Here is a 25152-nt window from a genome sequence, read left to right as displayed (position 1 = left end):
GCCAATCAAAAGGTCCATTTCAAACAAAATCAAATGATGAACAATCAAATGTCAGTAAATGTCAAACGTCAGTATAACTGTAACAAACACAAAATCTAGATATGCATTATGACGGTGAACATCACTCGGTTTTATGTAAAATTTAAGTAGTGTCACTTGGAAATGAAAAAAGAGAGTCGGTCTCTTTAGTTGTACAATATCCAGAAATATTTACGAAGTGATTATACATTAAAATATCTATCTGAATTATCATATTTTCTCCTTTGGTTATATTTTTGTTCAAATCTCTAATGCATGTTTTTTTTTTCAGGATGTTTGTCTTCATTTAACTGAAGGCCTATTTTATAATTATATTTATTTCACTATTAATAACAATGTAAATCATCATTAATTTACCGTACAAATTTGGATTACAATTAAGTATCTCAGTTGGGGTTTTATTTTAATACATTTTAAAAAAATAAATAAATAAATATATGTAACAAGCATTCTTTTGCTCCATGCAAGTAAATGGAGAAACTTTATTAAAAAAAATTGTTTGGTAAAGATCAACTTGTTTCAATGTCATTTAATTACATGTTCATGCAAATATTAATACTATTACAATTGTACTTTTGTTTATTGTGTAATACAGTTATATTATAATGTTTACTCTTATTGGTATGTTTGTTTTTGCTTGCTTATTTATATCTTTTTAATGAGGAACCAATGTACAAACAAATAATTAAACATCTGATTGTTATTTTTATTGTTAATTAATGATAATTATTAAGTTCTGTGATTATTGTTACTGATTTTGAAAGTTTATAGAATATGTAATTTACATGCTTGTGTATGTAGATTGTAGCATCGGAGCACGTAGTACATAGTATATAGTTAGATACAGGTTTGTGGGTGAAATTTTTGTTACTGTTAACGAATATAGCTTTTAGATGGGAAAAAGATGGGATTTAAATACCGTTATTTAGAAACTATAATTTGATTTCATTGAAACTTCAGTTGATTCATAAAACAATTATTTGATAGATGAAAGATAAAACAAATAATATTAATTTTTTAATGTGAATTTTCTTTGTGTATAAAATTTTCATCTTTCATAAGCACACACCAAGATCGAGTTTGAGACCAAAAGTACTTAAGTTTAAAATCAAAAGTAGGCCATATTTTTAGAATTCTTGCTTAAATTACAAGAACCTACAATGGTGTATTGGTGAAGAAGAAATTAATATTTACACCATTTATTTACCTTCCACAAGTGTTCTACAGGATTTGCAATATATTGTTCGTGTTTGGAATTTCTTGTTGAAATTTTTTTTCACATGTATTAAAAGTTGAGTAGATAGAGATTTATGGTGTAGGTAGAACATATATTGTAATCTTTGAAATCTTAATTAAGAATTGCCTATATTTACAGTGTTAAAGAAAGGACGTACAATAAAGCAGGGAAAATTTTGTAATATATTGTCAACATCACCCCTTTGATTTTTTGACATTTTAATTGGTTTCATGATGACGTAACATCACTGGTACAGGTACATGCAAATAAGAGACAATTATATTTCCCTGTCTGTGCTTGTTTTATTTTTCTATTTGTAATAATTTATTTAATACAGTTTTTTTTTGTTGAATATCTTGTTGATATAAAATAGTCCCTTATTTTATTGTTATATCTTTTGTAATATAGAAAATTAGTCATCAGTTCATTGTGTGACATACTTGTCAAATCATCATTCAAACAGGTTTTTTAAAGAGTTAAACGGCAAAATTTCATGCCATCTTTTGATAATGAAAGTGTTCTATACATAGTATTATAGGAACAATGTTATAAAAAGAAGTCTAGCTTAAAAGCTGTTATGATCAAAGATTTTATGAAGCATATTAATCTAAATATGTATTGACTTTTTAAAGTGTATAAACAATTGTATATTAGTAATCATTCTAGAAGCAAAGTGGAGTTATATATCTTTTATTTATACATTTATTAAAATTTGGAATGCACGAAAAATGTGTTTATAATTTTGTTGTTGTTAAAAACATAGAATCAGAATAAAAGTAAATGTATATTTAAATCCATGGTACACTTTTTATTTTTCTCGAGTATTAACTTCTAACGATACACAAGAAAAGCAATTTATGAATCATTACACTGCAAAAAAGTGGATAGGAAAGAAATTTTTAGGTTTATTAAAATACTTAAGCATTGAATTCTTATTTTTGGATGTCGTCGGTCCTATAACACACCAAGTGGTGCAGACAAATTGAATACCGCACGTTAGCGTCTGTACCGCTTGGTTTGTTATAGGACTGACTACATTCAAAAATAAGAATTCAATGATCATATTTTCATTCTGATGTCTATTTGTATGAAATATTGTGTATCGCTGCTATAAAGCCATTATTTACGCCACTAGTCAGGGATATGAAACATACCGGTACATGGAACAGCCATATTAACATGTTATTTAGTTAGCTTTCGCGAAAAAAAAATATAGTGCCAAAAACTTGGTGGAGAAAATTATTTTTTATTAAGGAGCAGATATAGACACATAAACAAAAAAGTTTTATGATTGATCATTATGTTACTGATGACAAAGTTAGAACAATGAATTTTTAATTTAAAAGATACACTGAAAAGCTCTTTTCTCAGTTATCACTCACTGATCAATCAGTGGTCATATGACATTACCCAATGTTAAACTGGGGTCATTTTAAAGTATTGCACGCATATAAACAAACTTTATATAGATTATTACCAGGAATGGAACTTGTATCACAGTCACTTTATTGATGAAATGATGTCATAATGGTAAACAGCTTAAAAATAGGAAAACTTTTTAAAATACAGTACACGCTATCTTAAATGCTTTAGTTCAAGTAGAGTAAGCTATTGAAGAGATTTGATTAATGTGTATAAACTAAGAAATGAAAAAAAGTTTGTTTCCACAACAGACACTTCCTTTTGAAGTGGACACAGTGACCTTTCTTGAACATTCTTCCAGGAACTGGTCTCGTCTTAAGCAAGCAATAGGATCTCAGACAGAGATGCTGCCTTCACGGAAGTTGGTTTTCCCAATGAGGGTGTTGATAAGGACGCTATTTCCACTTCTACTCATTTTAATGGCCTCCTTCAGGACTTCACGAATCCTGTCTTCATTTGTTCGGTCTAGTCTTAGCCCTTTGCCACCATATCCAATGGCCACTGTCTCATAATCAGAAAACTAGAAAAATAGATACAAAGAATGTTTTGTTAAGATCAAAACTGTTTAGACCTACACTTATAATAATACATTACTTTGAGGCAAAGTTAGATACTGCGAAAGTCAATGCTATAACTCTACAGGTACAGTAGTTAACAGGCATAAAGCTACACTCTCAGGGAGAGTAGGGTAAAATTGCGAATAAATAAATAAATAATAAAAAATAATAATAAATATACAACATATGGTATACTAACAGCCAATTTACAAGCAACACTGCTTCCAAACATGGGGGCTTGTTCTCTCTCAATCTGTGTCCACCCAGCATCATTCCCTACGAGAGCTATCACAGGTATCTAAAATGCAGGTGTTTATGTTAACTCATATGCAATAGATAGTTTGTGGCATTTATAAGCACTTAATAAACAAATAATTCAGTCTTCCTTATGGGAATTTAAATAAAAATAAAACATTGCAAATACTAAAAACATAAACTCAAGGTAAAAAAAATGCATTGTCAACAACCATTCTCTTTACCTTGTGTCGAGTAAATGTATCAAACTCTGCAACACTGTAACCAAGGGAACCGTCGCCATAGATGATCCACACATCACTGTCGGGACGACATAACTTGGCCCCTAAGGCAAAGCCTCCACCCACCCCCAGGGTGCCAAAGGCTCCAGGATCCAGCCAGTGTAGTGGGGCTCGGGGTCTAGGGAGAGATGGACAGATATTACAAGGTACAAATATGTTTATGAGACTTTTACTATAGGATGATTAGATATTACAATATATATGCATGTTTCTTAGACTCTATATAGTACTAACACAGGGAGAATGAGATCTACCGTTGAGAATTCTGTAAAGAACTTTCTATTGATGCAGACTTTGTAAAAATTAAAAATTATTGAAGTGAACTGTGATACAAAATAACTATGTGATCATCCAATGAATTCCATGTAGCAATAGGAAAGTAAGATTTATCACATCATTTCAATCCTAAGTTCTCGAAACATCTAATGAAAGAATTACATTTATAAAACAAATACATGTATATCACAGCGATACTTTAAATCAGTTCTTATAATGCAGGTCCTATCATGAATGAACAGGATGAACTGACCTAAGAATGTAAGCGGCTGTCGCCACAAAGTCTCCGCCGTCAGCAACCATAACTGTGTCATCTGACATCACTTCCTCTGCAATGTGTAAAACCTTCAGAGGATTCAAATGCTGGTCCGTTTTCTCCTCTGCTTTCAACCTTAAATAAAAAATAAACAGATAAACAAATGATAAAAAAACCATTTTTACATGTTAAGTGTTGAATAAATTACAAAGTCCAGTGTTGTTTCTTGTAAATCAACAATGTTGAGTAAGGTACAGTAAGCTATTAAATTCACAAAAACAGCAAAGTTTGTAAGGGCCTTAGCATAATTGTCTTTAACAATTATTTCTAAGTTTTACCATTACACAAACCTTGAGTACTAATCTCTATTTCATTTTTATGTAATTATAAAAAAATATTTTGTATTTCAAACTTTACTTGTTGACCTTTTTTTGGGTCCTTTTTTGAACGTTGACCCTACCTATTGATTAAACCCCATACTTTGATCCTTCCTACTGAATAAGTTCCGTGTTTTGACCTTACAAATTAGCATCTGAATTAATTTGATCTTACTGTTGACATCTGTCCAATCATTGACTAAATTCATTGACCTTTGTTTTTACCTTAGGCCAAACTCATTGATATTTGTTTGACCTAAGACCTAACTTACTGACTTTTTTAAACTTTGAATTTACCTATTGACTTTGTTTAACCTTTGATCTAAATCATTGTTTTTCGATTGACCCTTGACCTTTCTTATTGACTCCTTTGACCTTACATGTTGGCCTTCTCCTTAGTCTGATCTTTGTCCTTGAGTGCCTGGATCCAGTCCGGGTCACATTTGTAGCCCTTCAGTCCCTGGGATATCTGTACAATGAAGCTGGCAACATCTCCCTCCACAGCTATAGTGGGCTTCCAGAACATGTCCGAATTCTGAAATAGTCAATATTCTTCATCAGTGAAAGGATATCCACAGTTGACCAGCTACAGATACATGTAAATACATGCACCAGTAGTAAACCAGGAGTTGACCAGCTACAGGTTCTGGCATAAACAATCTGATTAGAATACAGATCTCTACATAAGCGCACAGCGCAGAGAGATGTGTGCTTATGTAGAGATCTGTATTTTAATCAGATTGTGGCATAAACTAAAGGTAACACTTTAATAACATACGTACATAATCTAGGTAAATATATACCTTCTTATAACTAAGATTATTGATTTGATTTTATGCACAAGCAAATTGAAAAATTCCACATTTCACTTGCAACACTTTTTGACTTTGCCAATACTTGCTTTGTAAAGCTGCTCCTTGCTTCGGTTAACAGTGATGATTTTTGATCGCCTGTTGAGGACTCTCCCATAACCAAGCCTAAAGTCAGCCACAGCACCTGTACAGAACAAGGCATTGCGGTTACCCTGTCAACCAAGCTGTATGTGGGTTTACCGTGTACCAAGTACTAGCCCCTATCATTGGGGGATTTATTGATGGTGTAGTACATCTTAACATAACTTTTACATACCTGCCATGATGACTACATCGGCCTCTTTCAATGCCTCCCCCCTCTTCTGTCGGGCCTGTATTGGGCTATACCTTCCCAGCAGACCTCTGGCCATCCCTCCAAGGAAACATGGAATCCCCATATCCTGATGAAAAATTTTGATGTAAAAATGCACAAGAGTACACAATGATTGCTTTGTTTGAATGATAAATTGATCACTCAATTGAATGTCTATACATATACATGTATTTTCTTCAAGAAATTTCATTTCACTAAATATCATATGGCTTGCTATTTTAGTGAAATTAAAACTAAACAATTGATAACTATTTATGTGAAAATGTAATCTAGTATAAAGCAATCAAGAAAATTTAGACCTTTATGAAATAAATGTATGAAATTAAACTCTTTTACTGTATTCTACAGAACAAGAAGAAGTTAATTGAAAATTTAAGAGTTGTGACCCCCCCCCCCACTACCACCCCCCCCCCCCCCACACCACCCAGTATAGCGGGTACATGTACCTACCTCCAGTGCCTTTCTGAGCTGTTCTACAGGGACAGGGGGAAGGGTGGCCTGACTTCCAACCAGAACCACAGGTTTTTTGGCCTTGGTGATGAGTTCTATACTCTTCTGAACTACAAAAACAACATATCATTATGTTATATTAGTAATATCTTGGAGAATAAAAGTGAAACATGCAATAAAAAAATCATTATATATTTCTTCTCAGACACCCTCGTACACATTTTGTACGTGCGAGTACATGTATCAGTACATAGTCTGTTAATTCAGTATCCGTCAACAAGAATAGGAAAATTCAAGTTCCCCAAAATACATTTACTGAAATTGCATGTCATTAACAAGGAACAAAAATAGCAAAATGATAGTGATTAAAATTGATATACAATATAGCAGGTTGTTAACTTAGGGACCTGGGTATTTGTTGCTGGAGGTTAGGCTGTCTGACCTTGAGAAGGTGTGGCTTTCTGTTGATTGACAGGTATTGGGGACATGTCTCGTGTCTCAAAAGCTCCAGCAAACAGATTGTTGAGATGGTTCATCAAATACCTGAAAAAGCAAAATGTACCAATCAACTATGTGGGCTTTCTATAAAGTATAAAATGTCTTGATAATCAGCTCCATTTGTAAAATAACATATTTCATAGGTAAAATACCTGGCATTACATAGCAGTTATTCTTATATGCTTAAGTAATTTAATTACCAGTTAATTATTCGTTGAACAAAATTAACTGGACCCTTTTCTTTCATTCCGATTTCTCTCCTGACAAGTTCATAGGGATACAAAGTGTCAATGGGAAACTCAACGAATACTGGCCCTGTGAACAGCAATTCAAAGTCAGTAACATAGAGCAATTCGAAATATCTAGATTGGTGAAAATGCACAACTCTATGTAGCTCTAAGTCTATATGAAGGCAGCAATACATATGAGGAACAGTGTGTAAAATAGGTAATGATTCATTAGTTTGACATAGTTTGATGAGGAGCGACTGTAAAATGTCAGCTGAATCAGTCAGACTTTATTTTACCTTGATCTTGTAAAAGGCAAGCTTAGTCAACCTGGCCTAGTTTTACCTGAAGTGCCTGTTAAAGGTCAGTTAAGTCGACCTGACCTAGTTTTACCTGGAGTGCCTGACTGTGCCTCATGAAGAGCCTTCTTTAGTGTGGGCACGATGTCACGTATCTTGGTAACAGAGGCACAGTATTTACAGAGAGGTTTGAACAGGGACATCTGGTCAATGTCCTGCAGAGCTCCTCTACCCTGAAAGGATTCAAGATGTGTGTACATATAGGCATTGGAAAATTAAAGACATCCAATCATGTTTACAAAAAGGTCTGGAAAGATTCAAGTCTAAATCAAAGCCAGTTTGAAAAAGATGGGGGAAAGTCTACACTTTATCATGAACATCAATTACGTATGGTAATTTTAGAAGTTGCAAGGTTCATTTATGGAACATAATCGACCAATTTGAAAAGAATCATGTGACAACAAGGACATTTACTGTCTACTGATATTCACAGACCACAATTTTCATGGATCACTAAGTCATTAAGCATTGATATTTGTAGAATTCTACACTAGTACTTGGTGGTTCCCACACACCTTGAGTAAAGTGGCGGCAGCACCGCCTATCAGAAGAACAGGGGACTCTGCCATCTGGGCATTCTTCACCGCCGTCACTGTGTTGGTCAAACCTGTACAAATAAAGGACATCTCATTTACTCTTCCAAAACAAGTAAGCCGAAAGTAAGCAACTCCAATATGTACAGTCATGGCCTTTAAAGCAAACTACTATTACCGGTAAACTCTTCCCTTTTGATTTATGCAAAGTAATTATATACTAGCATGCATATTAGTGTAAGCAACACTGTCAGTTAAAGTAAAAGGATTAAAACTTAACTGTAAAATTTGCAACTTTGTTTGGATACTAGTTTTTAATTAATGATGCTAAATTTAAAGGGGCATGGTCACAATTTTGGTCAAACTTCACTTTTCTAATTTTTTTGTTTACAATGCTCTTGTAATGCATTTCTAATAATCTACAAAATTTTGAGAGTCAGTCATAGATTTATAAGCAAGGTACAGAGCTCATAATTCTTGTAACATGAAAGCAAGGCTTGTGCCATGTTATTGTTTACATTGATTTAATATACCGGTAAAAGTTATTTTCAAGCAGATTATTCTATCTGCTAATTCTTTTTTAACATTAATAAAACAGTTCATTATATTTGCCAAATTCACTTTTGGTCTTAACTGGAAATTATATTCAATATTTCAAAATGTAAAGAAAGACCCATTTTTAACCAGACCCCCTGACATATCTAGTCGGTGCTCTACCAACTGAGCTATCTGAAGCCAGAATTTGAATCGCTCAGATCGTCACATTCCTCCCCCCTTAAATGATCTTTGTCCCCGAAGATCACCCCAGACTCTTCCCCTGGCAGGAGTTAAACTGTCAGTTCTAATGGTTGGCACATAACCAAATGTAATGGGCTGGGAGAAATGAAGACGGACCAGACCAGAATTCAAACCTGAACTATGTGGCACTGGTATTTGAACAGATTTGACCATCACATAACAATGATTTGTGAGCTCTGTATCTTGCTTACCGGTATATTTCGACGATTGATTCTCAATTTTTGGTTGACTATTGGAAATAACTTACTGAAGCATTGTACATGTTGAAGACATCAAAAAACGGAAATTTTTTTTTTAGTAATGTCACGACCATGCCCTTAAACATGTTATCAATTTGTCCATCATTAGGTACACTTTCTATTTTATCACATCTAATTTTAGTTCTCGTATCCATCTTTAGTTCTTTACCTGGTCCAGCAGTCACAGCTGCTACACCAATGGTTCCTGACATCCTGGCCACAGCATCTGCTGCAAACACTGTGGTGACCTGTATTTTAATATTACATTGAAACAACAAATGATAAAATAAAAGTTGAGTCATTTATTTGACATACTTATTATTTTTTTTTTCCAAATATAAACTTGAAATTTGTTGCACGCGCATAATCACCTGAAACATATTAATTATTTGCTACAGTAATACAGGCAGTTAGTGAAGTTGACTGACAGCTTCTCTTAATTCTAACAAAGTATTGATTAATAAGCTACATAAGCAAATTGAGTATTTGATATCATGAGTTCATTAAAATTTTCTTGGCAAAGAAATGAGAAGTTATTATATGTGATCCAACAATGCTTTTATTATGGTACTGCTAATCTTCCCAAGTCAAGGGCTTCTGATCTGCTGTGCTACTCACAAACCCTTTTCTGAGTAGCGAAACAGATCAGAAACCCTTGACTTGGGAGGACAGGTTTGTGAGTAGGGAAGCGGATCCAAAACCCTTGACTTAGGAAGATGAATACTGCTGCGACAATCACTACATGTCTGAAACTATCTCACCTCATGGCGAGTGTCAACAACTCTGATTCCAAGTTTCTCACAGGCCACCAGAATGGGGGATATATGCCCTCCAACTAAGGTAAACACATACTTTATTCCATGGGCCTACAAAACAAGTCTATCTTCCTTACTACTGAATAATACAGAAAAAAGTACACGTAAATATATTATACTGTGGTTTCATTAATATTCAAGTGTATCAATTTTCGTGGATAAAGTGAAAATCACAGTTTCAAGGATACGTAAATTCATGGCCAATGACCCTATCAATACCAAATATTAATAGAAATTGCACTTCAATAAACACTTAATTTCGTGGATCAACTTAATAACGAAATCCACAAAAGTTGGTATTCAATGAATATTGATGAAACCACAGTATATGAGTCCAGGGACCAAAATATCATGAATCACAATTAATCTTCAAACATACCTTCAAGACATCTGCCACTATGTCACCACCATTTCTTTTTGTCTTGCTATCAACCTGTAATTTTCAAAATTTCTTAAATTTTCACTGAAATACAATGTATAATGTTTAAGATAATCTCAGTAAGATTTTTCGAGACTTGAAAAATTTTGACTAGCGTCTCTTTCAAAGAGATGTCAGTCAAAATTTTTTGGTCTCAACGAATCTTCCTGAGATTTCATTTAGGGTAGTTTTATTTAAAGTGCATTTTTTGTTTGACCACATCTTGTAGGTATAGGTACGCTTTGGTTAACACCTATGTGCACCAGTGTAAACATTTTGTACGGTATATCAAGTGCATTTAATCTACCTTTACTGGAACTCTGTGAAGCCTTGTCAAGCTTAAATGGGTAATTTTATTGGTCTAGTCTATAGTTTAAATGGTGCAGAGAAGTTAAGAATAAATATAGCAGACAGGGATGTAGTTTTAACAGAGGATCTAATGTTCAGACAGTTCAGCAACAATCCATGGCTTAATTTTTCTCAAATATAAATAAAATAAACACATTTCAAATGTAAAGACTTTCATATATGAGACAACTCATATATGTACCAAATCTAATCTCAGACTGCTATATTATTCAATATCATTTTTTCAAGTTTCTAATCATAACATTCATCCATCATATTGGTTTCAGTGCTATACACCCAACAACACATTCCCCTGACTCGGTGTAGAAAAGTGTTCACCCAGAGTACACCTAATCGCCACACCACTGCACTTGATTTACAAAAGTGTACACCAGTTTGAAAAAAAAGTGTGCTTCCTGGTACACGACATATTCAGAATTAGACAGTAGGCATGCATCTTTCTATGTTATATATTATATGTAACCCAGTGCAAGTTGGGTCTCTAATTATCAGATTACCAGTAATCCAATTAAAGGATTATATCGAATTCTATTACATTATACAGTATTTGGCTTCTAGTAAATTTAATTATGCTATATATTCTTGAACCATATATTACTTTGACGGATAAGTCCAGTAGCTATTAATGAGACAAAAACCTATTAACTTACTGTACAATAAAAAATGAATTGTTATTAGTATGGTCAGCATGGTTAAGCCTAATGGTTAGGGGGAGTGGTGATGAGTGCATTATGTGATTATATGCTCTCCTGTATTCTGTATGTGATACATTTGTCAGCTGTTTGTAAATACACTTCTCCTCTAATAAGCAACATCATTATATGCTCTACGATCAGCAATTGTTTTGCTCTAATCACTGTTCTAAAATAGAAACAAAACTTGGATATAAATTAGTGTATAAAGTTTTAAGAGAAATGACTTGTTACCTTGTGAAATAACTGATAAATTATTCCAAATTTCCTTAAAAAATACATGGTTCCAAGAGCTGCCGCAGATAAACCAACAGGCAACCCCAAATTCTTGAACAGTCTCTGCCAATTCTCATTTGATGCAGCGGACATTGTTTCTTCTTTATTCAGCTACTGTGGGTAAAGCATCACAAGCGCAACTTTTGGACTTTGCTTCTGTTACAGCTACTTTTACTTTCACTTTTATCCAGCGATGGAAGAGCTTTTCATTTTTTCTCTTTTTACGTCGCAAATTTATAATATGATTCCATGATAAACCAAAAAAGTCTTTCTAATGAATTTTAGTCTTAATATAATTACTCAGAATTAAATGTTTGGCGTAATTGTAAGGTTTAAAATAAATGATATAAGCGGCCATTGTAATCATGTGGCTGTTTCCGGTTGCGATTCTGACGTGTAGTCCCCCTGCCTGTAGGCTTTAGCATTGTTTAGTATGGTTTCTACTTACAGTAAGTCTCGTTCCCACGATAATTAAACGTATCATAGCAAAGAAAATAAACGAATTTTCTTTTATTATGCTGTAGAAATGTATCTGTTACCACATAGACCATCAGTAATGTAAGAAAAGTAAGCCGAACAGAGTTTATCTGTTTATTAGTCATAACACTGAAAGTGATACAAACGCAGTTAACGTTTTACAATTTTATTTCGTAGATAATTCTCTTTATGTAAGCAAGGAAAAATCTGTTTTTGTAGTAAATGATTCAAAGAGAGTCACTTTTTTCAGGCTATTCCAAGACTATAAGAGGAAATGTTGGATATGATGTTAAACATTTGATTTAAATCATAAACCTGCTGTCCATGGAATAATGAATGTTTAGGGTCTCCTGACATTGGCTTTGTCCCTTTGAACGAGTTGGAGAATTCCCCACTCTCACGACACAATGATGCAAGAGGAGGATGACGAGGGAGGGACATACGATCACACCTCCCTGCTGGATCTCCGCAAACGAAAGAGCCCCGCCACAATGTGGTGCTGTAGCTTCGTCAAAACCATCTGTCTGTCCCTCACGTTCCTCACCCTGGTATGTTCTGTCATCTTGTATAATGATTGTTTCTCTGTTTTATATCTCTTAATAGTCAAGCACATAATTGAACAGCATAAAGAATCCTAGTGCTGCTAAGTTCTTATATTTTCATTGCTTAAATTATTGATTGACCAAATGATCCCCTGATATATTGCTAAATTTTAGTCATTTCATCATTTATCTGGGGTCTAAAAATGGTCACAAAACTGTTTTGTTGACATCAGACTTTTGTATAACTTCAAAAATAAACAAACAAAGACAGAGTTTGCTTTATTATTTAAGTAAAGTGAACCTCTAATACAATAAGAAACACAAGGATTTAACATTATTTTACAGTCTATGGCTGTGTTTTACAAAAGAGCTTACAACTTAGGACCAATTAATTATAGAATAAATAAAAATTATGCTTATTCTTTGAAAATAAATCAATGTTTAAATATAAACTATATTAATTATAGATCCTAAAATTCAAAACAAAGGTAAACTTATGGTTTTACTTAAATTTGGTTAATGAAAGCGCTTTCCATTAGACTATAAAATATTACTTTGCCTTAAATTCTTTTGTAAAATGCAGTCCAGAACTTCAATTTAAGGTATATCACTCCTCATGTTTTGATTTCATTGCGCAGATGTTCATTATATTTGAAATGAATATGATTTTATTAATTTAAACCTCACAAAAAGATCATCATTTCATAATTACACAACATTCGAAAAGAAAATCCATTTGAATTCAAGAAACGAACAAGTTTTGGGGGGAACTATTTTCTCGTGCGGAAGGTTTTTTAGTCGAAAATGACAGAAACAAGCAATTTTATGAATTTTCAATATACTTTTCTTTTTATTTTACTTTATTCATTATTCTCATTTTTAACATTTGATAGGTTTGTAACATGTTCTATAGGAGCTCTATGACTTGTACTAAACTAAATTTTGAGAGAATGATAGACGTTTAGCATAAAATCATGCAAATATATAGAAAATGTCTGAATTTTTTTAAGCCAAATTTTGCAATAATTTTACCTTTGAAGCCATGTATCTAAAATTTGAAATCACTGACCCCCATGTTTTATTATGTCAAAATGATACTGAATACATATGTAGGCAAACTGGATTAATCTTCTAAAATTCTTGATATTCAAAATGTTTTTATTTCAAATCAAATTGTAACTATTATAAAAATTGTCTATTTTAAGTGCAAAAAGGTCATACAAACATTTATGCAGCTTCATGCAAATTTTTTTTCGTAATCCCTCTATTCAGTGTGACCATTGTACATAATTAAAAACAACATTTTAAGAAAAAAGTTTGCTTAATCAAAAATTCTGACAACAAATCCTAATCAGGCTGAAATCGCATTTTAGGTGCAAAAAGGTCAAATTTAATTGACCATAACTCAGAGGGATGAACACTGACCTCCCATTATCTTTGTATTATTTAAGTGTGTTTTGTCTACAGATTTCAATAGAATACTTCTCAAGAAATTCTTGATACAAGAACATTGAGGAGTGGGATACCTTAAGCATATAAATAAACAAAAGCAAACATTTTTGACATTACAATATTTTGTATATTGCAGATCTATTAGTATCAATTTACTTAGAGTTAGTTTTTGATTACATGATATCAGTAATTAGATTTGTCTTTAATTTGATAGGGTTTATGTATTGCCATTCCTGGACCGACCTTGATTGACCTCAAAGAAAGAATTAACACAGACACCACCCACATGGCTCTGATATTTACAGCCCGGTCTGTCGGTTATCTGCTTGGCTCCCTGGTTGGAGGATTCTTGTTCGACCACTTCGACAAGCAACTGTTGTTAATGGTGACCTTGATAGTCGCTGCTCTGGCCACTAGCATCATTCCCTGGTCCCTGACCTTGACTGTTCTTACCGTGATGATGTCACTGCAGGGGATGTCCATGGGAGTCCTGGATACCGGTAAGATATCCAGGATACTCAATGTCTTAAGTCATCATGATTAGGAAACACCTTTAGCATTAATAAGTACATATAAGATTCTACATAATGTGTGTATCGTAACTGATACTGTTTGTTTTCTGCGTGCTTGGTCTTATGCAGTGAAATATAAAAGATACAACAAAGTGTGCAAGTCTTGAGAATTAGAAAACATATTGATATACCATAATCTGGACAAAATTCAAGAGTCTATCATAACTTATACTGCTCATTTTCTCTGTGCCTGGTTCAAGATTTATTGTTTTTTTTCCTTTTTACCAAACCCCCTTTATAATTAACAATTTCTTCTTTTCACAGGGGGAAATGCTTACTGTGTGAGGATCTGGGGCAAAAAGAGTCCACCGTACATTCAGGCCATGCACTTTGCTTTTGGAGTTGGTGCTTTCATTGCTCCATTGCTTTCTCAACCATTTCTCTCAGACAGCCCTGTGAATTTATTGACTAATAATGTTCAAAGTGTTGGCAATGTCAATCCTATGCATAAGGAAATAACAGAGGCCCTAATGAATACAATAAATGACACTCGCAAAGAGAGAGATATATTTAATTTCAATGATACAGTCCCTTCAATGAATGTTAGTGAGCTAAGTTCACAGAGAAACTCCATGACAACTAGTTTTGTCATGACCACCACCACCACCCCAGCCCCACTGATACCAAAGAAACCCACCCACATAGACTCTACCCAGGAGGACAAGAAAAAAGCTGATGGAACTAAGTTTCTTCAAGATATCAAGGAAAAAATTAAAAATACTCCAGAGAAACCTAAGGTGAAAAATCCCCAGGTAAAGGACACTCCCAGTTTGACCCCAGAGCCTCCAACCAATGGAGGTACAGGCAGTCCTGTGATTGATAACAATAGTTTACAAAATAGTACAGGGAATGACACCCAGGGCACAAATCAAACATCCAGTCCAGCTCCACCTACTGTATTAGACACTCCAGATGTGAATGGAACTTTGAAGACCGCAAACTCACACAGTGTAACAGCCACTACAGCGAATACTTTAGTTACCACTTCTACAACAAAAACCACAACTACCAAAACTAAAGCACCAACCACTTCCACACAAGCACCTACCACTTCCACACAAACACCTACCACTACCACTTCCACACAAACACCTACCACTACCACTTCCACACAAACACCTACCACTACCACACAAGCACAAAGTACCACCACTACAACACAAGCACCCACCACCACTACCACAAAAGCACCAGCAACTACCACTCAAGCACCAACCACTACCACTAACACAAAGGCACCTGCCACTACAGCAAGTGCCACCTCCACACAAGCACCTGCTGGTACAAAGAACTCCAAAACAACCACTGCACCACAACAAACGGAGGCCCCATCTCTGTCTGAGAAGACAAGTCCCTCTTTTACAGATCAAGTCAACAGTTCAACAACAGTAGTCTACAATGACACTGTAATCAGACGTAGAAAACCAGCATCTGTTGAGTCGGGGGATATTCTACAAGCTGTCACAAACATGTCGCGAGTTCAGATGGCGTATCTCATCATTGGTGCTATGTTACTCGTCAACGGCTTTCTGTTTTGTGGCTTGTATTGCTATGATAGATATAAGACAGACTTAAGTGTATATGAAGATAGTTATCAAGGACAGGATAGATTTGGAAATCCATGTAAACGATATATGATCATGTCCATGATGTTTTTGTTTTTCCTGGCCTACATTGGGATGGAGACCACCTTTGGAGGACTTCTAATGACATTCACAGTGAACTTCATGGGATGGACCAAAGACAAGGGAGCAATAGTGACTGCCATTTTCTGGGGTTCATTGGCAGCTGGTCGTGGATTCTCCATATTCATTGCTAACTGCTTCCGACCAACCTGCATGTTGGCTGTGGATATTTCCTTGATGCTGATTGGCTCTGTCTTATTGAGTTTTGGAATTAGTTATTACAGCTCCATTCTGTGGATCGGGACCCTGACCTTGGGATTTGGGATGTCCTCCATGTTTCCAACCGCAGTGTCTTGGGTGGACCAGCATTTTAAAATGACGGGGAAGTCGACCGCCGTCCTGGTGATGGGGTCCGCCATGGGGCAGATGGTGGTGCCAGTCACCACAGGATACTTTTATGAATATCATTTAAAGATGTCACTGATGTATGCCTGTTTGTCACTCAGTGTGTTGTTGAGCATTCTGTTTGTGTTGATGCAGTTTATTGCCTCCAGGGGCAGTGACATTAGATTGCAATCGGACACAGACGGATTTACTAGACTTCGAGACGATGAGCATCTCGAAATGGACGATGTTTCCTATGGAACGACAACTAACATTAAAAGACGATTTATGCCAACCTTTAGTGATACAGAATATAATCAGCTTTTACAGGAAGAAGAGGATGACCTCTTGACTTAGATGTTTGTGTCCTCAGTCTAGCAGTCATAACCCCACAGACAGCATTAAGTGAGCCAAATGATGCATGTCCCCAGGAAGTGTTGATAAAAGACAACTCAAGTCCTCCATATTCCTGCATTACTGGTACTAATGAGATTATGTTATTTAAGACAAACAAGGTACATGTAGATAATGTTAAATTGTTGTGATACCTCAAAGAGGCTCACGTTCAAAGTTAGTCAAAGGGAAATAACTGATTTTTTATTTGGTTGACTGTTAACTTTATATTTTAAACATCATGAACATAGGTATTATTTCTGAAATATAAATTTTACTCTGTTTTATGAAAATATGGGGAAATTTTCAGCAGGTTTGAATCAGTCAATATTGATGCATGATAATCTTGTGTTATTACTAATTTTGTGAAGATTTATCTCTATAGTACAAAGTTAATGCTTTGATATTGTTTTTGTTTGCTTTTTAGGGGGGGATGTGAGGCACATCAAACATACTAGTCATAGAAGGATTGATGTTTATCTAGATAGATATTGGAGTTTGATTTGGTTAATGATCCATGAAATGGATGCTGAAGGGTAAATAGTTCAGATTCAGGGGTTGAAAGGAAGCCTGCTCATCTCTGTGATGGAGATAACAGACTAAAGTCACAGCCACTTTTAGGTAATAATTCCCTAATGCACATTGCTCAACTGTAAGGAGGGGGGAGGGGGGAGAAGGGGGTGGGGATAACACCTTACAGCCTAGAACAAAGTGTTCTGAACACCTTACAAAGAAGATTGTGTTCCCTGAACATTTTACAAAGTACGAGTTCGTTATTTCAGGCAAAGAGTAGTAATAAGTTACTGCATTACAAATAACCAGAGAGTTATAGGGCTTCAAACATATTCCACCCTATGTATTTCTGCTGTTTCACTTGACACTGTTTTATTTTGTTTATGTTCTTTCTAGATTTTTTTTTAGAAGAATTAGGTATTAATGCCGTTAGTTTTTATGTTGGATTTTGTTACTCATTACTAGGTTGTGTTTGATTTAACACACAAACTTTGATGATTTTGATATGAACAAATTGCTTTTTTACTGAGACTCATTTACAAACATGCATAAATATATATGTATATATGATTGGTTTGCAATCTCCTGTCCTTGCCAGTGCCACACTGTAATAACGCATGTTTGTGTTCGATGTGTTGAATAAATCGGTAAAGACCCGTGTATAGATCTTATTCTGTGTGACCAGTGTAAGATTTGGCCAGGTCCAGGCTTGACGTATCAAAGAGTGAGTGGATCTTGATTGGAGGATACCGCTGATGTTTCCTGATTTGTGTATGTTGTTATTCATCAGCAAAAAAGTGGAAAGATGGGTGTAACGGATACATGTAGTCGGAGCTTAACCCCCCCCCCCCCAAAAAAAAAACCCCTTAAAAAACCAAAAATAAAAAAACCATCGGACAGAATACTGCTGCAAACAAAGGTTTATGGAATGCCAAATATCCATATATCAAATGTCCATTAATTATTTGATAATTGATTTATGCGCAAATGAACTGATCTGAGTTGGGCATTAATTTATTTGATGAGGACATGAATTAAAGTTTTTTTGTTGTTACGAAATTTGAATTTTTACACGCGCCAAAATATTAAATGCGCATACATGTATTCATTTGGAAATATCTCTAATTTTAGTAAACTGATCCGTAATTATTTAATAGATCTCAACAATGTTAAAAATTCAAATGAAAACTAAAAGTAAGCTACACGCGGTCTGAAATATTTACTATTCGTTTAAGATAAATAAACTTTACATGACAGGGCCAGGACATTGAGTATTCCACCTTTACACCATACCAAACCACTGTGGGAAACCCAAGTAAAGTCTCGTGCTCGCTGGCTGATTTTATGTCATACTTCCAGTAGGGGTATAACCTTTAAACTTAAAAAAAAAATTCTGATTGTTTATTTTTTTCCATGGCATATAGACAAAAAGGTTGTAACGTCGATGTGAATCGCTATAGATATATTACTAGTATTGACCTCTGGATTGGGTTTGAATACAGCACAATCGAACATCAAAAAAATCTAGCAGATTTATGACCCGTCCAACATTAGATTATCTCAAAGTTGTATGTTTTAATTCTTTTAGTGAAAGTATTTAATGTAATGTTATATTAATTTTTTTTTAAACCAATCGTTATATTACAAAGATATATCATTTTACATTATAGAATAGCTAAAATACAGACAAGATATAGCATTTACGTTAGTTACATGTATTTTGGTGGAAGTACGCAATTTCAGAATCGTAAGAGAGAGGTCTGTCGAATTACTCTAACCAATACGATAATGCTCATCTAAGCTTAAACAATCCTTTTCTTCTTAACCCCAGCCTCATGTAAATTCTTTATTGCATTTAACGAATTTGCAATATGACTTTGAAATTTCTAAGAATTTGACGAATCTAGATGCATAATATCATCGATCATTTCCAAATTATATTTAAAAAATTTAAGTTTCTGACAGGTTAAGAACATATAAAGGGCGTATAATCGTCTTTTATTTAATTCGGAATTGATATCCACGTATTGAACAGATTTCTTTTAAAATATGTAGTATAAAACCGTATCGTGCAGTATGCGCTAGAGAATTGTCGGTGTCAGTAGCAAGTTATAATAATAAAATTTTAAGGTTGAATAACACATCATCACAAAATGGCTGACCTCTAGTCGAAACAACATTTCGTTTTAGTAAGAGGATTTTTTCGACGAAATAATGAAAATTGCTCCATAGCCGAGTGGATAAAGTGTCGGACATGACCCCGTACATCCCGGGTTCGAATCTCGCAGATATTCATTTTTTGTCCCCAAACTGCAAATTGACTTACGTACATGTTTTTAATTACATTTCTCATAATCAAATAATTTGAGTGTCTTTTTCTAGGTGTGTTATTCCAATCTAAGAGTTGATAATACAGAAAGATTACATTTATAGAACCACTAACCTGCAATAATCGATACGTTCAATTAAATGGAATAATTTAATAATATAATATCGACAAAAATTGAGAAATTAAAATACACAATGTTTGATTGTTTTATAGTGTTGGTATATTAGAATTACTGAATATGTACACATTTTTCAAATACCAGAAATACGTTTCTATTTTAGAAATGAATATAAATTAATTTTTAATTAATGTTAAACATTAATATATGTATATATTGCATGTAAAGAGGGGATGAAAGGTTTAATTAACCACATACATCTGTTTTAATTATGATGCTAGTTTACAAATATTTCACTCAGTTGAAAAACCCACCACCAATGTATTGAGTAAATAAAAGAAGCATAAATCAAACATGCTGATATAGAACTATGATGTTTTTACTTATGGTAGCATCGTTTCCTTATCAGATTTAGTAAATGGAGCAGGTTTTTCTTTTAAACCCTAGACACTTTGACGCACGATTCTAAGTATTCCTGCAAAACCTGCACGGGCACCTGTTCTTCCGGTGTGTATTGTTTCAAGTGAATTCTGCAGCATCAACCAAATTCAAACAAAGTGACTCACCAAAGAGAACCAGTTCCCCAAAACTAGCAGGACCAGCTCCCGTGGAGTTCCTTGCTTTCATTTCTAGATAAGAGACGACAATTTAGATAGGAATCATTACACTGCAAAGCTTAATCCCAATAAAATCGGGCCATATTCAGGCCATTTTTGATGGAGAACAAAATGGAGGTTTTTTTGAGACATTTTTGATATTCTTCCAAGTTCCAATAATAAGGGGGGTTTATTGTCGGACTCCGGAGTCTGTACGGTCTGAAGGATAAAGCTGTCCGCGGAATGTGTAGTTTGATAACGTGTGTTATAATCTTGATAACAGGAACAAGCATCCATTATCATACCTTACATTTACTGTTTGATCCAGCTCCTTGCTACATCCCAATATCTTCTACACTGTATCAAAAAATCTCTAAGACAATTTCATTTTGAAATACATGTATGTCAATATAACTAGCAATGGGTAAAATATGTTTGATAGAAGGCCAATCAGATCTGATACACATATGATTACAAAATATTGGTGCGTTATTTATAAATAGAAATATATTTTGAAAAACTTGATGTACATCTTTACAGAAACACGGAACGAACGACCCCAGTGACCGTTGGAAGGTTTTTGTTTTAAACAGGTACATGTATGTACATTGGTAGGTGTGAATGTTAACCTTATAGCTTTAGTTACTTCCTACATTGTAATATGTAACCGGCTCATATACATTAGTTATGAGAAAATCATCGACTTCTTGTAGCAGGTTATTATCGAATTTCAACAATATTTGTTGAGTACTAATTTTCGTGGATTTCGTTTTTGAGCGGATCTAATAAATTATATTCGAAGCATTGGCCACGAATTTATGTATCTTTATGACTGCCATTTTTAACGAATCCACATTTGATGTCCGCGAATATTAATGTAGCCATAGCATCTGTGTCCCTATATACTTTGCTTTCTCATGTCTCCTTTTCTTTGGGGGACAATAACAGGTAAGTGAAAAATTTACCTTTTCGAATCATGTGAAGATGTGTAAACTTTAAAAAAAAATTAGTTATTATACGTAATGAGTGCTGATATTTGAAGAGACGCGTTTGTAATGTTGGATAGTCTGGGTACTCTATCTCAACGTTACGTCAATGCAGGATAACGGTTCTAAACGCTGACATTAAGGCTCCATCACCGTGTCACACGGCATTACCCAGCCCGGGGGATAAATGTCCCGGACTCCGTAATCCCATGTATATGTCAGTAAACATTACATGCATGCATTTATCGGGGTAAGTACTTCCAGAGTGTTTGTGCAATCTCTATTTGTTGAACGTCCCTTTCAGACTCTTTCAGTAATCGTGTAAATGATGCAGACGTCTCTGGCTGCTAGAGTGGGTCGAGGTCAGACTACTGGTGGGCCAAGGAATAAAGCTCTCCACATGATCAGGTTCGTCATTATTTCGTTGTCTTACAATGGGCATTAATAGATATCAGCCTTCCGTACACCTACATGTATGAAGTATAGACAAAACAAAACATTTTTGCTTCTTGTAATTCCGTACACTAGAATGCTTATACTGACTATATAGGTGATGAGGCATGGCTGGGAACACGAAGTGAATGCTCTCTGTGAATACCTAGATCACTTGCTGTTCTATGCGGAGGAATGAACCACCCACTTTAATATAAGGAATTTTGACTCTTCATCTTTGTCGAATTGACAGACGTGGACGTCAGACTCTTACTTGTCATAGCTAGTGAGCACAAGCAACTAATGGAAACGTCATTGTAATGCATGCTGCCAGTATCCCAGTATCTACAGAACCACAACCCGGCAGCCTTAACAGATGAACATCGCTAATGAAACTATTGTGATTCTGCATCAGAAGTGATGAAATGTAAACAATATACTGAATATATGTGCCACGCAATCAGCGAGCTGACAGGTCCCGCAAAACATCCGTCATCACTCTGAGAGAGAGAGAGAGAGAGAGAGAGAGAGAGAGAGAGAGAGAGAGAGAGAGAGAGAGAGAGAGTTATCCATGTTTAATACACTTTCTGTGTATGTATACAATACACTGTGTTTTTTTGCTAGCAGAGATTTTTAAAAATTTGTAGAGATGCCGAGTTTAACTGATTACTCAGTGCGTTTTAGAATTCAAACCACGAGTACAGACCAATTAAAACCAACCGAAAAAAGAAACAGCGGAGAAAATCAGGTACAGAGAAATGTAGATCTTGCTAATTTTCACTGAGTGATGGTGAGAGCAGCGAGGGTGTTCCAATATAACAAAACGTCAGTAGGACAGCACTGGCTGATAAGAACTCGGCATAATATTAGTTAGTTCATCATTTCCGAAGTTCATCTTGCCAATTTACTGTTTTGAATTATTTTCAGACGGCGGTATTTTATGTCATATAATTTCATCGCAACTTCCTATCTGACTACAAGCATACTAACCCTACACGTTGGAACTGATATGTTGCTTGTAAAATGGAATGATTTGTAATAAACGTACCATCGAATGGACGCTAAACTAAAAAAAATATCAATATCAAATAAACACGCCTGTATTCAGTGAGATATTTCTAGTATCAGTCGAGATTTATTAACAAACAACCAATCTATAGAACATTATCAATGAAATATCATCGGATAGGACGTTAGACAACAAACAGTCTATCAATCAATCATGTTTCTACATATCAGTAAAAATCACTGTGAAATATCGCTAAATAGGACGTTCATCAACAAACAGTTTATCAATCACGTGAAGTCGCAAAACGTATTACGTTTTGTCAGGAATTTCTGAGAAGTTCAGAGTTTACTGAGGTAAGAGGATTACTGCAGACAGGTGTGAAACCTATCACGTTCCCTGGGAACCACAGAGTTAATGATCAGTGTATTATGGAATAGACCTAACATCTTTAACTTGTTAACAACAGACCGCAGATGCAATTACCGAAGTCAATTCAGTGGTGCCTCTCTAATAAGCTGATTAGTTTTCATCTCATTACCTCGGCTGTTTAACTCGGTGAACCATATAAAACTCATCACGTCAGTTATATTTAAGATATTCATCTCCCAATCGATGGGGTACATGATCCCCATTTCATACAATTTTTATTGTCCATCAGATCTACCTTTAAATTTCAAAAATAATTTGTTTAGATTTAAACTATTTAAAAACACATACACACATCCATCCGAAAGTGTGTTTTTTTTTATCAATTACATGTACTGAAAAAAGAGACTTTGGATATTAACTATTATTTAGAAAAGGAAAATTCGGTTTGAAATCTGAATGTTTTAGGATATGTTTAGCTAAGGAGATTTATAAAGTATAAAAATGGTCATCCAGCGGCTGAGCCCTCTAAAATTGGTCACACTCCTCACACTAACAACCAAAAATTGACATTGGGAAAAACATTTCTAATTTTAAGCCTCCACGTTACATTATCATGCATTTTGTTTGACAGCCAGACCCACTATAATTGGTATCAGATCTACTGCGGAGCAAGTGAAATAATTCACACTTCTTTATCTACGAGATCACGCGATTCAATATCTACGTTGTATTCATATTTACGTCTGTTTACATAGCATTCTAGTGATTACATAAATTGTTTTCATTAAGCAAATTCCTATATAATACAAGTACCATTCCATTGGGCATATTGTACATAGTAGTGACATGATTAATATTATACAGTAGGATGACAAAGAAAAAGGAGGGGACCCTAAGACACCGATGTGGACCCCAAAGTGATAGAGAAGGGGTGTAGACCAGTGTAGGGAAGGGATGTTTTTTTAAATTTACTTAAAGTAAACTGAATATTGGAGGAGTTGCCCCGCCCACTTTTATGGAGCAGGTAAAAATAATATATAGATAATTTTATATAAGATCTAGAGCACACTAGGGTACCCCCTCCCACGAATTAGGATTTTGAAGATTTGCAGATATTTATTTCTTTTTTTGCTTGTCAAAATTTTTCGGATAAGTCGCCCCCACCACTTTGAAAAACGATGCTACGTGCCTGGTATTATTACTTATATGTTAAGCAGACAAAACCAAGCTATATATATATTGAAAATAAGACAATAAAAGTGCGGAATTCCTCTGATAAATGAAGGAATTCATCAAAAATGAAAGAGAAATGCATCACCGAATCTTCGTTTATAAATATCTAGTTTTCCTGCTGTTTGGAGCTACTCTTCTGTCTTTGAAGGTAAAATAAGACCCGCTTATCTTCCCATGGGGGAAAGGTGAGCCCTTGATCATCTTTCGAAGCAGAGCCTACGACAGTTGGTCGTACGGAGATAACTAAAGATTATCGCCCCTTAATATCTGTGTAATGATCCCGAACAACATCGAATGTTGTAGTTTTTATTTTGTTTTCGTTGGAAAAGATAAACCATCCAGCAGATTCCAGTCAAGATTTAAGGAATAAACTTTGTAAATTAGGCAACGCAATGTTTGGCAAACGATTGTTGGTTTATTCTAGGTAGACTATGGATGATAACATTATTTCAAACTGACATCTGCATGAATATTTCATTGTATAGTTCAATAAACGAATAAGATTAAAATAATTTTTAATGATTTTATGAAGTTTGATCTTGAACAATGGTTTTTAGGAATAC

At 34.7% G+C, this 25152-nt stretch overlaps 2 protein-coding genes across 4 annotated transcripts; one reads left to right on the top strand and one right to left on the bottom strand.

Moving 5' to 3' along the window:
- Nucleotides 1-2506: 2506 nt before the first annotated feature.
- Nucleotides 2507-11755, bottom strand: LOC105336349 (2-hydroxyacyl-CoA lyase 2). The gene is made up of 16 exons (XM_011440617.4): nucleotides 11518-11755; nucleotides 10184-10237; nucleotides 9751-9855; nucleotides 9159-9237; nucleotides 7935-8026; nucleotides 7454-7592; nucleotides 7034-7148; nucleotides 6778-6878; nucleotides 6336-6445; nucleotides 5829-5952; nucleotides 5602-5696; nucleotides 5081-5235; nucleotides 4321-4458; nucleotides 3735-3909; nucleotides 3455-3553; nucleotides 2507-3218 (listed from the first exon to the last, which is right to left on the bottom strand). Exons 1-16 carry the CDS (start codon nucleotides 11650-11652, stop codon nucleotides 3033-3035), a joined length of 1902 nt encoding a protein of 633 aa, XP_011438919.3. The 5' UTR covers nucleotides 11653-11755; the 3' UTR covers nucleotides 2507-3032.
- A 112-nt stretch (nucleotides 11756-11867) lies between these two features.
- LOC105336350 (sodium-dependent glucose transporter 1) lies at nucleotides 11868-18177 on the top strand. Of its 3 annotated transcripts, XM_066086351.1 has the most exons (5): nucleotides 11868-12008; nucleotides 12287-12584; nucleotides 14245-14530; nucleotides 14867-15646; nucleotides 15695-18177. In XM_066086351.1, exons 2-5 carry the CDS (start codon nucleotides 12444-12446, stop codon nucleotides 16966-16968), a joined length of 2481 nt encoding a protein of 826 aa, XP_065942423.1. In that variant the 5' UTR covers nucleotides 11868-12008; nucleotides 12287-12443; the 3' UTR covers nucleotides 16969-18177. The 3 variants fall into 3 exon arrangements, with proteins under 3 accessions (XP_065942423.1, XP_011438920.3, XP_011438921.3); XM_011440618.4 differs by having other exon boundaries at nucleotides 14867-18177; XM_011440619.4 differs by lacking the exon at nucleotides 11868-12008 and adding an exon at nucleotides 12013-12126 and having other exon boundaries at nucleotides 14867-18177.
- The last annotated feature ends 6975 nt before the right edge of the window (nucleotides 18178-25152 follow it).

This window comes from Magallana gigas, chromosome 5 (assembly GCF_963853765.1).
Source record: "Magallana gigas chromosome 5, xbMagGiga1.1, whole genome shotgun sequence".
In the NCBI taxonomy this organism is placed as follows: domain Eukaryota; kingdom Metazoa; phylum Mollusca; class Bivalvia; order Ostreida; family Ostreidae; genus Magallana; species Magallana gigas.
Note: the sequence above shows the minus strand (reverse complement) of the source record. Positions and strands in the feature narration are given on the sequence as shown.